General features: G+C 42.7%; 1 protein-coding gene across 4 annotated transcripts in view; it reads left to right on the top strand.

The window, feature by feature from the left end:
- The window catches only part of trps1 (trichorhinophalangeal syndrome I), a 109,123-nt gene that overhangs the window by 18,138 nt on the left and 74,211 nt on the right, over positions 1–16,774 (top strand). For all 4 annotated transcript variants that reach the window (XM_030120303.1, XM_030120302.1, XM_030120305.1 and 1 more), the window contains exon 2: positions 92–655. In XM_030120303.1, the coding sequence (XP_029976163.1) occupies positions 643–655 (13 nt within the window). In that variant the 5' untranslated portion in view covers positions 92–642. The remainder of the gene's footprint in view (positions 1–91; positions 656–16,774) is intronic.

Here is a 16,774-nt window from a genome sequence, read left to right on the forward strand (position 1 = left end):
AAAAATGAACAGAAAGCCTGAAGTCTGTCTCAAATAGGTTCCAGTAAGCGGGCTCATTCCTAACGTAATTTGTCTTTCTGCCATTTTCTAGGTTGTTAACGTGGTCGTGGACTCTGACATCCGTGACTGAGGACCTAAACCAGAACTGAGCATATATATACATACCAGGGGAGAAGAAGAAGAAGAAAAAAACAGGACAGCAAGACTGGCAGTGGCATTATAGTACTTACATGGATGTACAACACAGTTGATCAAACTCAAAGCTGTTCTGCCCAGCTGGGAAGCATAAGAGGAGCGAGCGTCCTGGACCAGAGGCAAGGCAGCTCCATGCCATTTGTAGCTGAAGACCTTTTTTTTTTTTTTGTTTTGTTTTTTTCTTTTTTTGAACAGAAGTCAAACGAGCTGAGAGAGTTTGGTTTCATGGACCTGTGAGGAGCAGCGTGGAGCTGATCAAGAGATGGAGGGATACTAGCAGGGATCCGGCAGCCCGGGTTCTGCTTCGCCTTAACCTTGTGGAGTACAGAGGGCCAGTAGCCGGACCGCGCTGCTGGGCGGACTGGTGCGGCGCGGGCTGTGAGGCGAGCCCCTTCCACAGAGCTCATGCCAAAACTCAGGAGTCAGCCATGATGTTTTTATAACCTGATGATCAGCAGAGGTAAGACCTTTATTTGTCTTATTACTTCCATGTCAGAATCAAACTCTCATGGGTTTTTATTGATGTTTTCAGTCATGAAACTGTTCCCTGCTCCAACTATATACAAAGTTTTAAGTATTAAATGTGTGTGAATTGCATTCCTTTAATCTTTCCTGAAAGCTATAGTCATATTTCGTGCAGTTCTCTGTGAAATTACTGTGCAAATTAAAGAGATTCAAGAAAAATTACTGTCCTACAATTAATCTGTTAATATTCTCCCTCAGTATGTTGTTTTGCTGTTATAATATTTAGAATTTTAAAGCGTTCCTCGGCATGTACAGTTTATCCTGAATTCATTTTGAAGGATTATTTAAACCGTTTCTACATATGAGCTGCAGAATTACAAAGTGCTTTTATTCATAGTTTGTGCATCTAGGGTGTTCACTTTTGTACGAGTGTGTTTACTTGTGTGTGTGTTTTTTTTTAATTTCTTTTATGTATTTATTTTTTTTAGCTCCGTTAGTCATGACTTTGTTTAGTCTCTCCAAACATGCACAAAACTGTGGAAGAATAAAGCTGTTGACGGGCATTTATTCACAAGAGCTCCGCCGGTTTGTGGGTCTTGGTGGGTTAACGGGAATTGCCCCCCCCCCCCCCCCCCCCCCCCCCCAGTGGCAGCAGGGTATAGTTTGCCAGTCGACCGCCAGTAAAATGCTATTTTATTAAAAACTGCTCTTTGTCGTCAGTGTTTGGGGAAGTGGCCGCGCGTTCCCTGGAAACGCCGTCCATATGCTGTGGTCTGGAGTCCTGAGCTGTGAGCCGCTCGTGGAGGTGGAGAACTGTCGGGACATTGTTCTGATTGAATGAATATCATTCACGTTTGGGAACGTGTCTCTGACGTTGTGCAGCGGGGCAGCTGCCTCACACCCGGCCACGACGGGCTCCTCGCCGAAGCCCACTCCCGACGAGTCCCAGTTAAATAAACCTCATTAGCTCATTAGTTCCTTACACTCAATAAAGTTTGCAACTTGCTCAGCGGTGTGATCCGTGGGCGAGATTACATCTTCCTGCAAAAAATATGTAATTAATCACTACTGGAAATGTCTGGCTGGCTGAAACTTTCTGATATGACTGTTTAGATCCAGCAGTGCACTTTTAAGAATCCAGGAATGCTCTGCTGTGGTGAGCACAGCCCACACAACAATGGCTAGTTTCAATAGAAGAAATTGCTTTCAATGCAAAATTCTAACTTGATTTAATGTAGCATATTTTCACTGGAAATTAATTTAAAAAAATGAAGAATTTCCTCAGTAATTGCAATCTATATCTGGATCAAATATGACTGAAATGACCTTCCTTCTTCCATTTCCTGGATTCCATTCCCAGCATGTGGCCCAGTTGCCCACAGCTGATATAAATTCACTTCTAAGCGTTGAACCCATCTCTTCAGGACAGTGCTGTCAATGCTGTAAACTACCAGTAATCTGAAAGTTATCAACGTTCTCAACCTGCCACGTATGTTGACGATGATGAGTTTGTTATTTTGGGATGATCACATAATTTGGATTTTTCTGCATGTCTTAACTAAAGACATATTTCTTTTGAGTGACTCCAGGGTTAATTTGTTGTAGGCGTTTCACCGTTGGATTGATCAGGTCACTGTTTCCGCTGTACTCAAGAACGCACCGCAAATATATACAGCTGAGGCAATTTTGTGAGTGTTTGTGCAAAGCTGCAGCAGCTTGTGTATGTTATAATTAAAGACATGTCAGTATCAGTCCTTGTCACTTTAAAGCTCTGTGTCAAACTCTCCATGTTCGTGTATCATCTAAACCCAGGAATGCCAGGTGAATGGTGACGCTGTCTGCGTTCTTCAGTAGGAAACGAATGACACTAGACTTTTTTTTTTCCTGCATCACAGCTTTGTGCATTTACAGCCTGTTCATAATCCCATCATTTTGAAAATTCATGCCGACACAGATACAGCTGTTACGTGCCAGTGCGCGCTGTAGCAGCCTGTTCTCACGCTCTTCTTCCTGCCTTATCTCTTTCAGGAACTCTATTTATCCAACTATTGTTAATGTGTGAAATCTGCCTCTCAGTGACGTTTACCATGGATCTGAATGACTGAGACATTGTTGCGTACTTCTTTTTGTGTGTGTGCTTTTATCAAAACTTCAATAAGACTAATTAAAAATGCTCTTTGGTAGAGTTCTTAGGATCTTCTCTCAGAGAAAAAAAAAAAAAAAAACTGACCGCATCGATAAATACCATGTTGGGGACAAATGTCTCCCCTGCTCTAAATGCCAGCGGAGGTTAATTGCCTCGGTGTCTGTGTGTAATCACTCCACAGTGTCGCATCGTTTCCGTGAGATCTCTATTTCTTCATTCACAGTGAAGCTTAATGTGTTTTTATGAATGTGTGTTTAGATAAGTGATCAGTGTGTGCCAGACTAAATGGCACTGCGTGTCTAAGCATGTGTGTGAGTCTCTGTATGTGGATGCATGGCTTTGTGTGTGTGTGTGTGTGTGTGCTGGTATGTGCTTGTATGTTTTTCATTATGTGGTGCGACAACAGATTGCTTCAAGCTTCCCTGTGTGTGCGCTCGTGTCCAGATATGTCTATACGCGTGCATGTTTGCAGGCCTTTGACACAGTCTTGTGTGTGTGCCTATCTGTGTGTGTGTGTGTGTGTGTGTTTGCATGATTTGTGGGAGCATTTTACCCTTTGATGTGTTACTGCGAGTCAGATTTGACACTTTTTATTTTTAAACTTTCAGAAAACTATGGAACGTCGAGCCGAAAGAGCTCAGACGGTTCGGCTCTCATGCCGCGCCCCGAACACACAGCGCGCACAAACAAGCACATCGCTAAGACATCCAGAAGTTTGTTCCTGTGATGCTGTAGCCTGCAAATGAGTTTCGCTCCTCTGAGGCGGCGAGTCCCCCATGTGCTCCTTCCCCTCGTCTGTCACTGGATCTCCCCCCCCCCTTCCCTTTGTGTCTTTGTGTCCCCTCGCTCTCCGTCTCCGTGTGTCACTTCCTCGCGCGCTAAAAAGTCACACTGCAGCCGAGTTCGTCAGAAAATGTGTGAACGGCTGAATGTAAACTACCTGTTGACCCATTTGCATGAAATGGGTCACGCAGGAGCTTTATTGTGTGACGATGATCTCATCCCCTCACTGCTTTAAAGCAGGGTGTACCCACTGCTAGTTCCCACACACACACACACACACACACACACACACACACACACTCATGCACACATTCTTTGTTATTCTTTCAGTGCATGCATTTGTGTGGATCGGACAGCAAGACATATCCATCCATTATCCTACAAGCAGGGCGTGAAGCCTTTCACCTGCCTGCGTGCACGACCGTGCACGCAACAGGTCGTCTTCGTCGCCGTCCCTGAAATGGCAAACAACAATTAATTATCATTAATTCTAATTAATTATGCGGACAGAGATTAATAAAGGAAGTGTCATCGGCTGTCATGGGCATTAATGGCTTAATTTGTCAGTCTGTTAATGATCGACTAGTTTAAAGGACACGGAATCAATCAGAGATCAGTGTGACAGATGTGTGTATTCACTATTTGCATTAAGTTTTCTTTGAACTAGATTAAGTGTCCCCTTTCATTTGGATTCATTCTGTCAATGGAATTAAACATGGCTGGGGACAGAGTGTAGCTTCTTTTTTTTTTTAACCGGTTTTAGGTATTTCTCTCATTATATAGCAGGACATAGTCACCTGTTTTACCAGTAATTGATTGCATTGTGTCTAACATATTGATCAAATGTGTCAATCAGTAATATATGCTGTTAGCTCAATAAGACTGCTCACAATACAGATTGAACTCTGCTTGTTCTCCCACCCATCGAAACATGAGTGATTGAAATACCGCAAATATTTTGGAAAAGTAAGATGAATGGTAAATGGACTTCTTTCATTGAGCACATTTCGCCGCTTCAGCAATTTCAAAGCACTTTTACAGTGTCTCTCTCTCTCTCTCTCACACACACACATCGACTGACAGTGGGATCAACATGGGGCTCAGTGTCTCGCTGAAGGACATGTCAACACGTGTAAGACGGAGAGAGTGATTCATCAGCAGTTGTAGAAGATATCCTAGTCTATAAACCGAGCCGCAGTCGCCCCCGATATCACAAGAGCAAATCCAAATTCTCACCCCTGACTCTCTGCTGGGAAGTTTAGACCAGTAGTAAAATAAACTCCGCCCACACAGTTTCACCTTGGCGTCTCTTGTTGAGAAAGTCAAGTCCAATTCACGATAATAGATGTTACTTTGAACCATGCATAGTTTAAGTCCTTGGACCAAGTGACTGGGGCGCTTACGCCACTGAGCTGACCACAATACCACTAACTGAGGCTCTTCACCAGCCCAAATTACAGCCGCATGTCTCCAGAATCTTTTCTTTGGGGGTGTTGGTGCCGGGTGGGGGGACTCAATCATGTCCGCTGGATGATGTTGAGCAAGTTCCTTTTTCCTCACTTCACCACTAATGGTACGTGTTGTGATCTAGAACAATTGCTGGTTAGTGTTCCACAGACGGTTGGCTCTCAGATCGCTTGAAATCAGGGAAGGTGGTTTGAGTGCAGGCTGCGGACGGGCTGTGTTGAATTTGCATGTTCTTCCTGTTTCTGCATGAGTTTTCCATCAGTACGTCAGCTTGATTCCACAGTCTATGTGCTTATTTGATCAATTATATTCAACTCTCTGTGGGAACAGTTTGGATAATCTGGTTATAAAAGATGGATTAATGGACAGAAGGATGAATGTTTGTGAAAGAGTGTTTTCCATATTGAGGCAATTATTAGTGAAATTCTGCTTGTGCTGAGGTCTTAATGGAGATAAAATAGTAAAATTGAGTGCTATAATAAATCAATGATTAAATTTAGCATTCATATTGAGTTGGAAGACAAAACCTGAGTCCTGAAGAGTTTATTCCATATCTAGAAATATCTCCAAAATATGGCATGAAGTTGGAAATCTGCAATTTTTACCAACCACAGCAAATGTCCTTCGCAGGTTCTCCATAGCCCAGTTTCCTAGTTTGCTGGCTGTTGGTTTGGCAATTGACCACTGCTGGTTTCATGGTTACTCTTTTCATCCAGCTTTTCTGGGGTAGAATCCATTAATCGGATTAAGAATGGTAACGAGGCGAAGCAGGGCCAATGATCCCAACCTAGTTTTCAAAGCATGTACCAATTCATCTTTCTGTCTGTCTGGAGTTTAAATCCATTTATGAGATTAGTTTAGCAACTGGTTACATCGTCAGGAGACGAATCCCAAACTGGCGTTTCAGTTTTGTAGTTTTATTAAAGCACAGGATTGCAATATCTGCTTGATTGTTTGCATTTCAGTGCGTCAAACAGCCATACTCGAACTACTTGTGCTCATAAGCTATCATGGCAAACACACTGACAAGGATGAAATGCAAATATTAAGACTTCGATATTTATATTCAGCTATCAAATAATGGGCAAAAAAAAAAAAAAAGCTCCTGTGTGGGCGGAATATGTGCAAATTGGATTCCAACTTTTTTTTTTTTTTCTGTTGTTGTTAACACAGTCAATAGAAGTACTTGTTAGGTTGGCGTCACATCAGCGCTGGAACACGCAGACTGAGCGTGGTTAAATAAATGGACGTTAATATATGGAGACACATACACCACTCTGTACTGCTCAGCCGCTTCCCACAGTCGACATGCCATATGTTTGTGTGCATGCTGTCTGAGCCATTAGATTTGCATACGTGTTACTACTCACTGCCACAGTCACTTGACAAATGCACTCTTTATTGAAATCTGTTGGCGTGTGGCACACCTGACTGTATGCCCGTACACTCATATCTCACATGTTTAGTTTTGTTTGGGTGTGCTCAGAAGTGTGTGTGTGTTTTTTCTTCTTGGTTTCTGAAACTTGTGATGAAGCCAAGTGAACAAGTGTTAACAAGCTCTGTGCAGACTCTATTTATTTAATCCATATGCTGGTGAAGCATACAGCCGCACGCCGCTCCCGGTGTGTCTGGAAGGAAAAGAAAAGTCACTCTGAGGGACGGAAAGGATTGTTAAGTCAGCTTTATTAAATTCAGAAATTATATTTATATCATATTTAATTTTTTTAATTATATGTTAGTCATAGAAAACAGTGTGGATTTACTGGAAGTGCTTTTGAACTCTGCCACTGTCGTCAACTTCACCAACTTTCACTGGTATTTCCTGACAGTTTGGACAAAATCAGCCAGCTCACCGTTATACACAGTGCATTTTATGGATTACCTCACATTTTCTGAGCGTACGCAGAGACCACTATGGAGAAAACGCAATCAAGGAAAGACAGAGGCCCCGGCCGGCGCCGATAGTGCCGCTGCCAGGCCGGCACCGGGACCGGCTCCGGCTCCCCGGGACGATAAAGACGGAGCTGCCGGGAGCTGACAGGCTAGTGGCTAGCAGAGATGCTACAGCTAGCCAGCCAGCGCGACCTGCTGAAGCAGCCAGGGTGCCCGGCAGCGGCAGGACAACTTGCCAGAACAATAAAAACAGAGTAGCTGGGGGCTCACAGATAGTTCCAACTGGTAGTTTTTTTTATTTTTTCTTTTTTTTCCACATCCAGGTGCTCACGAAAGCCAAACGCAAGCGAGTCAGTCACCGTGATGCAGGGAGTTTCATGCTACACTGCTGTGTCTGTTTGACTGTGCAGCCAGTGCCAGTGGCCAGGGACTGCCGGTTGTGTGGAACAATGCGGGCACAAAAATTGTTGTGGAAGATAAACAGGAGGAAAAATGCTGCCAGTGGGAACGAAAGAGACGTGTTTGTGTAAAAATACTGTATGCAACAGTATCCTGTTTGTTGATGTCATTATTGTGATCTGGAACGGTCTTTTTTTAATCGTCCTTATTAGACATGGAGCAAAATAATTGTTACAGCAGTGTTAGGTAATAGGTGTAACCCTGTATGTCATTTATTTTAAACTGTACTTTCCATGCAGTTTGTCTCCTGTCAGATTGACAGTGTCTTTTATTATCAGCTAGGTGACCTGATATTGAGACTGCTCTCTTTTTCTGCATCGTGTCACACAGAAGACAGTTACTCGGTCTTAGGAAATCAATGAGCTGAGCAAGTTGACCTAAAAAAAAAAAAAAAAAAAATCTCTCATTCTGGTCTCCAGCTGCTTTGACTCCCTTGGATAAGTTTGCCTGAAATAACAAACAGTGTTGAGTTAGACTCCTGAATCCATTCAGAGCCAATTCTCAGTAATAGCACATGAAAAGTTCCATATTGTTAAGGATATTGGCAGACCTGCTGTTCCTTTGACTGCAGGACGACAGAGGGACGTCGGAAGATTGGCAGCGCAAATGGATTTAACTAGTTTGAGAGAAAATAAATCCAAAAGGATGAGAGCCTGAGGAAATTGCAGGCGTTTAAGTGACGGCAAGATGCGGAGAGAAAGACAAACCCGAATCTTTTGTAGCGCCGTCACATTAATGCATTGAGGATAGACCTAATAAGTAGGTGTGTGCACTTTTACTGAAGTTAAACTTCAGGTTAAGGCTGCTCAAGTTTGACGTGTGTCACTACTTCAGAATCTGAATTGCTTTGAGGAATGCTTACTGATTTTGTAGGGCAAAGATATACATGAAAGAATCTTGCTGTCAAGTCCAGTGTCTGAATTCACTGTAAATCTCTGATTTTTTTTTTTTTTTTTGGAAAATTTTATTGTATTTCTTTTAATGTGAGAAACTCCTGAGAACTCATAATTAACTCTGGCGGTGTCGGTCAGCATGGACACAGCAATAGGTGTTGATAGATTTGCCATTTTAAATGCACAGGCGTCCAGTGCCAAGCAAGTAAAATATTAGACATTATATGAGCCAGGAGGATTGGGGGAAAGCCAACTCTGTGGTGCTGAAGACATCCAGCTTTTTGGAGACATCTTCCCCAGCTGCTCAACCGAGTAGATTTACTACTGCCTCTGCTGGAATATATAGTCCAGTACCTACTTTTAGACTGAGGAAAATAACTAGCCTCTCTAATGGATAAATGCCCCAGAATGCTTAATGCTAAGCCACTCTGTGTCTGTGTGTGTGTGAGTGTGTGTGCGCGTGCGTGTGTGTGTGTGGTAATCTCCATAGCAGGTTCCTTGCCATTAGTACACTGCTGAACAAGGCAGCAATTCATTCAACAGGTTTAACTGTCTGGCGTGTGTGTGTGTGTGTGTGTGTGTGTGTGTGTGTGTGTGTGTGTGTTCATATGTGTGTGAGTGACTTAGACAGAGAAAGTGTGTGTGGCTATGTGGCAAGTTTTCTAAGCATTGAGTGTGTGTTGTTCTTTGAGAATTGTTTCCGTGCGCCTGTCTGCACCATATGGCCCAATGTGGAAAAAAAAAGGCCCCTTTAGGGGTCTGTGTGTATGGGAATGTGTATATGTGTGTGTGTGTGTGTGTGTGTGTGTGTGTGTGTGTGTGTGTACGTACAGCAGTCTCGGCTGCCCAGAGTGAAGCTGTGAAAACAAAAACGTCTTGAGAAAAGAGACTACATAGGAGCAATGATGTCAAATTCTACCCCGTTCCCTCTCACTTTCTCACTCCAACACACACACACACACACACACACACACACACACACACACACACACACACACACACACACCATTACAGTTCTCTATCTACCTCTTCCCGTTGTGCTTCTGTCTTCCCTTCGTTGTTTATGTTTGAACAGTTGAATCTCATGTAGTGTTCTAATGCCGTGAGTATTTCTCAGTTGTCTTCCGTTAACTTTTTTCTCTCTCTCTCTCGATTGACTCCTCCCCACACTTTGATCATATAAATTTGTCCTTATTTTGGGAGTGGGATTGTTTTGTCAAATTGCTGAAAATAATCACGGTAATGTTTTTTTTTTCCCCCCCTCCAGTAATCACTTTCTTTCCTCCTCTTGTTTTTCATTTGTCTGTTTTGTTTTTCGCTTGTCGTTTATTTTGTCTTATTGGCGTAAACCTCGGGGCTGTGGTAATGACTTCTGAGGTTAACGAGCTTCTGCTAACAATCATTCACTTGCCTGTGCGCGCACACACACACACACTCGTGCAACTGAGCACACACTTAACATGAGCTCCCTCTCAAGGAAGTATGAACCGTCACAATCCAAATTCTTCAGCGTAAGAAAAGATGGAGCACAAGCGCCGCAGTCAAACATGGAGTTGGATCCTTCCTCTCGTGGCGATTTGCCGTTACAGGAGGCCGGGATGTAACAGTAACCCACGGTTTGGTTCTGCGTTGGTGTTTTGACTCACATCTCGGTTCAAACACTGGTTTCCCAGAAACCGGCTGAGGGCGGGGGACGATGATGATGATGATGATGATGATGATGATGATGGAAGGGGAAAAAGTGGAATTTAAAACTAATATCCATTTTAGCGAGCGTAATTCAAACAAAATGAAGAGTAAATGAAAGTATAAAACAAACCTTTAAACCAAGTTTGTTCTGGTTCGGTTGCACCTCACACTAAAAACGTGAATCTGTGAGGGTTTCAGTTTCAGGATTAAAGAGGAGGTTGTAAAGATGAAAGGTTCAATTCTTATTCTGAGTTGATCAGCGGATAATCGGCTTTTCAAGGGAAACATCTGTGTAAAATTCGATGAGATCTTCACAGGAGTCACTAAAATTGCATTGATAAACTATTTTATCGTTTCATGCAAATGTAATTTTGCCAAATGGTTTGCATCTCAAGAAGTCCAATATATTGCACCTTTCATGTGAGCATCATCAGTAATTTTGATGCTCTTTGTTGCATTTTCTCTAAAATGGAAAGATTCTGTTATTCTTCTTTTTATATATGAAGAATATGTTATGGAGGGAAAACCCTCGCTGTCTGGAGAATAAAGTTAACATCGCTGACTTCAGTTTGACCAGAGAACATCAGCGGTGCTTGAGTAGGTTGTCTCAGAGCTGGCAGCCTCTGTGAATACTGAGTTATCGCTAAGTCTTACAATACCTTTTGACTGGAAGTCCTGGAGTGACCGGGCTTACGCAGGTGTCTAATACACCCTGGTCAGTCTCCTCAAAACTCGGCGCATCTCTTTACGTTCGGCAACAGATTAAGGATTTTGGATGCGCGGCTTTGAGATGCCAAATTCCTCTAAGCCTTATTGATGACTGGAATCTGACTTGGGTCTCAACTACAGCCTGCGAGTTCTCCTGGTGTGAACCCTGCTTTAATCTGCCTTCCTCTCTCCTCCTCGCTCTCTCTCTGGTATCTTGATATGGTCTGTGTTCTGCAGTCACTTCCAAACATTTACATTTCTGCTTTCAAGTGCTGTTTATATATGGCTCTTATCTGCTATCTAACACACACGCACGCACGCAGGCAGACACACATTGAGACGGGGACGGACGGTGAATCAAATCCTCGGTTGTCCTGACAGCCACGCGGTTGCTATGTCCATAATAGGACAGGAGCAGAAAGAAAGAGGGAGGCAGCGAGAGAAAAAGAGTGCCACATAGACAGAAGAAGGGGGAGGCAGATAATTTGCCACCGGAGTGTTTTGTGGTGAGGTGAGGCGTGGAACTTTTGTGACTTTAGCTCACAGGCTTTTCCTTGCGATACTCCGCCGATCCCCAGTTGGGGAAATTTCTCTTTTTCACCCCCGACCTCCACCTTAGATTGCAACCTCCGCCAGAGAACGTGGCCCCTGGGAGTGGGTAGAGGAATCGGTGTCTTGCTCAAGGACACTTTATCGGCTTGGGTTTTGCACAGTGACCGGGGAGACAGCTTGGCTTTCAGGTTGACGGATGGTTTAGTGTTGAGTCACGACCACTTTCTTCGGCTCCCCGTGGTTTATGTGCTTGAACGCTGCCCTATATTGATAAACTTTTGACAGATTTCCTGTTTGGGGTTTGCAACTTTGGGGACGAGCAACTCCACTCATTTCTTTATACACTACTGAGGGATTATTCCAGAAAACTAAACGCTCAGTTATGGGCTCAATTTTTTTATTTACTTAGAAATTCGCTCAAGTAAAAAAAAAAAAGGTAAAATCTGAACAAAGCAGTTTTAGATATTGACATTCAAGTCATTTGACACATCTTAAGCAAAATGCCACATTTTTCAGTCATTTTAAAGTGTTTCTTTTTTTTTTGCTCGAAGGGTTGTTCAGAAACAAACCGTCATCTCAGAAGGCACCTCAGGCCTTAGGATGGCGTGACGAGCCTTTTCCAAAGGGTTTTCTGACGTTTTACAGACAAGGGGTAACATTATGTCGCTCGTTCCCAAGAAAACACTATTAAACGGCTTGAAAAATAAACACGGGTTTGTTGCAGCTGTCCCAGTCGTCCTGCTGGTGGTTCTGAAATTCACCTTGCTCCCTCTTCGGGGAGCGTAAACCCTGGGGTTAGACAACCCCCGTGTTAAAGCTGTCACCGTCTGACATGACTCAGAGTTGCTCGGTTTGGGCGGTTTTCACAAGCTTTGCTCAGAGTCCGCGATGATCACTGACCTTTTCATTGTCTCAAGTCAAAGCAACGGCAGTGCAATGATACGGTCCTTCAAGTATCACATCACACTCGACTCTGATATGATCAGCCGGTGACGCGCTATCGGGCGCCCCGACAACGGCGATACGTTTGTATTTACCTCCGTCTGACAGCGGTAATCTGTTTCTTTTGTTGAAGTTGAGTATATTGCTTCAGGGAGATGTGCCATGAAAAGCAGGAATGGCGGAGGGAGAGCAGGCCCGCCAAGAAGGCGAGGGAGTGATAGAACGGCTTGTTACAGAAGAATTATTGTGAGAGAATAAAAAAAAAAAAAGTAAAACAGGGTATACAGAGAGAGAGAGAGGGGGAAAGAGGAAATGACACATAGGTGGAAAGAATCTCCTCCTTGCTCTTCACCCTCACCGGTTCACTTTTTCTCTCACACTTTCTCACACACACACACCATAATTGAGCAGTGACTGTAACGGAGGTTCAGTAAAATGTGTGTGCGTGCGTGTGCACGCGTGGGTGCACGAGCGCGCACACACACACACACACACACACACACACACACACACACGTTGCCTGATTCTTATCAAACTGTTCTCAGACTCAGAGTTGCTTTTAAGGCAATGGATTCTCATCTCGTCCTCTTTCGGTGTCTTCCTTTCTGGGCTCTCTGCAGCTCTCTTTGTCTTTCGTTTGCTCTTCCTGTCTCGCTCTGAAGTCGAATAGCGCGCATTTTCAGTGTTCAGAAATAAACAGAAAGACAGAAGCTTCATCTGAAAGGTGACTGATAGAGGCCCACCCTCGATCTTTATCACCTTTCTGTCTGTCAGACCGTAACTTCTCCTAGATCAGACTTTGGTGGTTCAGACCAACTAACTCTGATTATATTTTCTGTAAATCAACCTTGACAAATAAACTGTTTTGATTTGCCAAATGCTTGCATGTGTTTCCTAAATGTCTTTTTTTTTTTCTTCTTCTTTGAGTTTTGAATGGTTGCCAGGTTTGCGGTACGTTGTGTTTGACTCACGCATAACTGAAGTGTAATGGAGCGCGTTCTACTTTAAAGCACAATCAACAGGTATAGTGTGGAAAGGCAAACGAGGTCGCCAAGAGGCACGTTCACTCAGTTGTACTTATGGATGATTTTGCTGTATTCCACATTTCTTATCTTGGTTTGGCCCCACAGCTATGAAACACTTCCTGACATGCAAACTGCATTTTTTTTTTGCTATCAATTGGAGTAAAAATTGAAAATGGGGGGGGAAACTGAGCTGATTCTCAGCAGCTCACTGAGGGTTCCCTGTTTTTCATGTCATTCATCAGCGGCATACATCAGAGAGAGATTAGAGGAAAGAATAAAAAGAAGAAAAGAAAGCAAAGGCAGAGGGAGGGGCTGGGGATGAAAAAAAAAGAGATGAAAGGATTTAGGGTGTAGTATCAGCTAGGATGGGTTTAAGCATTAAACTCCGTTTCTGTGCGCGCCCATGCTTGTATTTGTGTGCATGTATGTGGATTTTTAAGGGTGTTCCAGCAGTTAGATGGGTGTGAGAACTTCGCATTACATACCTGTGCTCTTATTACTGATCCACACCTGAATCTCCCATAAATCTTTGACCTATTTAAGGCGTCTTGATCTCGTCGAGATCGCATGACTTATCCTCACCGCACTCTTAAAAAAAAAAAAAAAAAACCCTGATAAGTTCTGACAGATCAGGCAGGATTGGGTGTGTTCAGTTTGTTTTTTTTTTTTATTTGTGTGTTGAAGTCATTAGTTTGAGCTGATAGATAACAGCTATTGGATGTTACACCCTCAAGAAAATCTAACAAAACCTTTGGAAAATAATGTGTGACTATTATGCAACCTTCAAGAAAGTTTCTGTTTTTGAGTTTAGAATTCCAATTACTCCCATTAAAAAGAGTTGACTGATGTCAACATGAATTTCCACAGCAGGTGTTTAAAGTAGCCTCTGTTTACATGGCACAGCTTGTTCTTTTTTTTTGTTTTTTTTGTTTTTTTTTTTAGTTAATATCCAGAGTGCATTGCAGGTGGGTTCCGGGCGCCCGCTCCACAATACACGATTAGCGGTCGATGCCTTTCTGTCAATATTTCAGTCAGAGGACTCGTGTCAAGACAGCCCTCCCTGAATAATTGCTGCCTTCATCCTGTACGCAAAGCCTTTGCTGGCTGCGCCTCCATAAAATCATCCCGGGCACACCGACACTGATAGTCACAGGTGATCAATTTCGTTTTTATCATGGCGAGAATGCAGAATTGGATCAGATCGGGTCAGTGTACATTATCAGCTCCTCCTCCGTGTCTATAAACGGTGCAGTCGCTGTAAACGCTGCGCTGACGGAATCGTTTTCGGTGATACTTTATGTGTCAGGGAGTCGGTTCAAAAACAAATGCAAAAACAAATCGTGAATATATTTGCTTTCAAATCGAGTCGATGAGTTCCTTCCACCCCGGTTGAGCTTAAAATACATTGTGCACAACTCTGACGCCCACATGCTTTGTTTTACGCTAAGTCCATAATTGCTGACTGAATGTTGGACTGCCAATTATTTTTCTGGTAACACTTTACTTGAAGCCCCTCTTTATAACACATTATAAGTAGTTATAAACACTAATACATGATCACAATGCTTTATAACTCACTATACAGCAGTATACAGCATAGGATTAAGGTTAGGGTTAGGGTTAGGGTTAGGGTTAGGGTTTGGTCCTGGCATTGTGATCATCTATGAATGTTTATAACTACAGCTACACATGTTATAATGGCATTATAATGCTTTATGAATGTACTTATAATGTATTATGCAGGGGGGCTTCAAGTAAAGTGTTACCAATTTTCTCATTATATTCTATTGAAAATTACTGTAAGGATCCATTAGCAATGAAAAACATTAATCTTCCTGCATTAGTTAAAGGTTTTTCAATGTAAAATATCTGACAATTGTATTTTACATTGTTGTTAATATAGGCAACATAAGTTGTCGACAGTTATTGTAACTACTTCACTAAAACACCACCTATCTTAATGAAGATTTAAATAGAACTAAAACTAATATAACATATTGTTCTCACGTAGTTTGTGTAGAACATTTACAAAGATATTCTGTGTTATATTTTATTGTAACACACAACCCATATTATTTGTCTTGTACATAGTATATATAAATATACATTGCTTTCTGCATATTGTTTTTTTCTGAGCAGTTAGAAGCTTAAAAGAAAGTTCTGATGTGGCACAGCACACATGGCCCAGTGAAACGGTTCGATCTTCAAGTTGACGGACAGCTCTTTCATAATGAAAATGTATAAATCTGAGGTTGGGCCTTGTGCAAATCTGAACGTAATCTTAGAAGCCCGAATTATAAGAAATCAGTTAAAAGGGCCCTCAGATGAACCCACAGCATTGTATGTGCATGTGCATGCATGTGTTGAGGAGCTTTTATCTCTCACTGATGTTGCAACGACGCGCAACTTCCTCTCTCTCTCTCTCTCTCTCTCTCTCTCTCTCTCTCTCTCTCTCTCTCTCTCTCTCTCTCTCTCTCTCTCTCTCTCTCTCTCTCTCTCTCTCTCTCTCTCTCTCTCTCTCTCTCTCTCTCTCTCTCTCTCTCTCGGCCATGTTCACACAGAAAAGGTCTTGTTTATCCGATTGTTGAAATGGGTAACAGTCTGTGAAACTCAAACTCCACTAAATTCCATATTAATGGCCGACCTGCGTTGATATCAGAGGAGCAATGCTGCTGCACAAAACACCGTCTCTCATGGTTCCCATAACTCACCACAACAGTTCCTCCTCACGGATCAAAAGTTCCTCTATCTCTGCAGGCTCGACTTTAATTTCCTCCTGTTCGTTTAGCCGCTCGCTCGTCCGGCCCAGTGTCAGCTCTGTGAGGCGGGCTGGTCAGCTGACGCCGGCGCAGATGCCAGCTGTCATGTTGACAGTAACCCTGAAGAAGAGCTCACGGGTTGCTCGACCAGTGTGAAAATGACTTTTCTGTGTGTTTGTGATCTAAATATTCTATGTTCACATTGTTGGTTTGACTTTAACATGTGAGACTTGTTTTAGGTGTGAAAAACAGAACAAAACAAAATCCAGTGGGATAAATACACTTTCTTTCATACAGCTGTGATGAATGTGAGCCCACAAAAAGAAAAACACATCGATTTTTTTTTTTCCTCCTGCAATCATCTCCATGACGTTACAGACAAGAGTCGAAGCTTTAATTATGAAAATAACTTGCCCCGCTTTTAGAAGATAAAGCAGAGATTTTCCCTTCGAGTCTGTGAGGAATCCACTCGGTGAAAAATGTGACAATGGCTCTGGTGAAAAAAAATAATGGTCTTAAGTTAAAATAAAAACCTGACACTTAATAATAAAGAATCAGAGGCACCTTAAGACCCTGCCTGACAGTTTCCCTCCACTGAGTGTCCTCAGAAGCTTGTGGAAATTCAAAGTTAACGCTTCTTCTATTGCCTTTTATACCTAAATGCAGTTAAAAAAAAAAAAAAAAAAAAAGCTATTTGCGGGAAAAGTCGTTATTGCCTGCCTGTCTGTGACCTCTGATGCATGATTATCATTCCATTACTGACACTTTCACTCGAGCCTAATTGTGCCGGCCTGTTGT

This window comes from Salarias fasciatus, chromosome 22 (genome assembly GCF_902148845.1).
Source record: "Salarias fasciatus chromosome 22, fSalaFa1.1, whole genome shotgun sequence".
In the NCBI taxonomy this organism is placed as follows: domain Eukaryota; kingdom Metazoa; phylum Chordata; class Actinopteri; order Blenniiformes; family Blenniidae; genus Salarias; species Salarias fasciatus.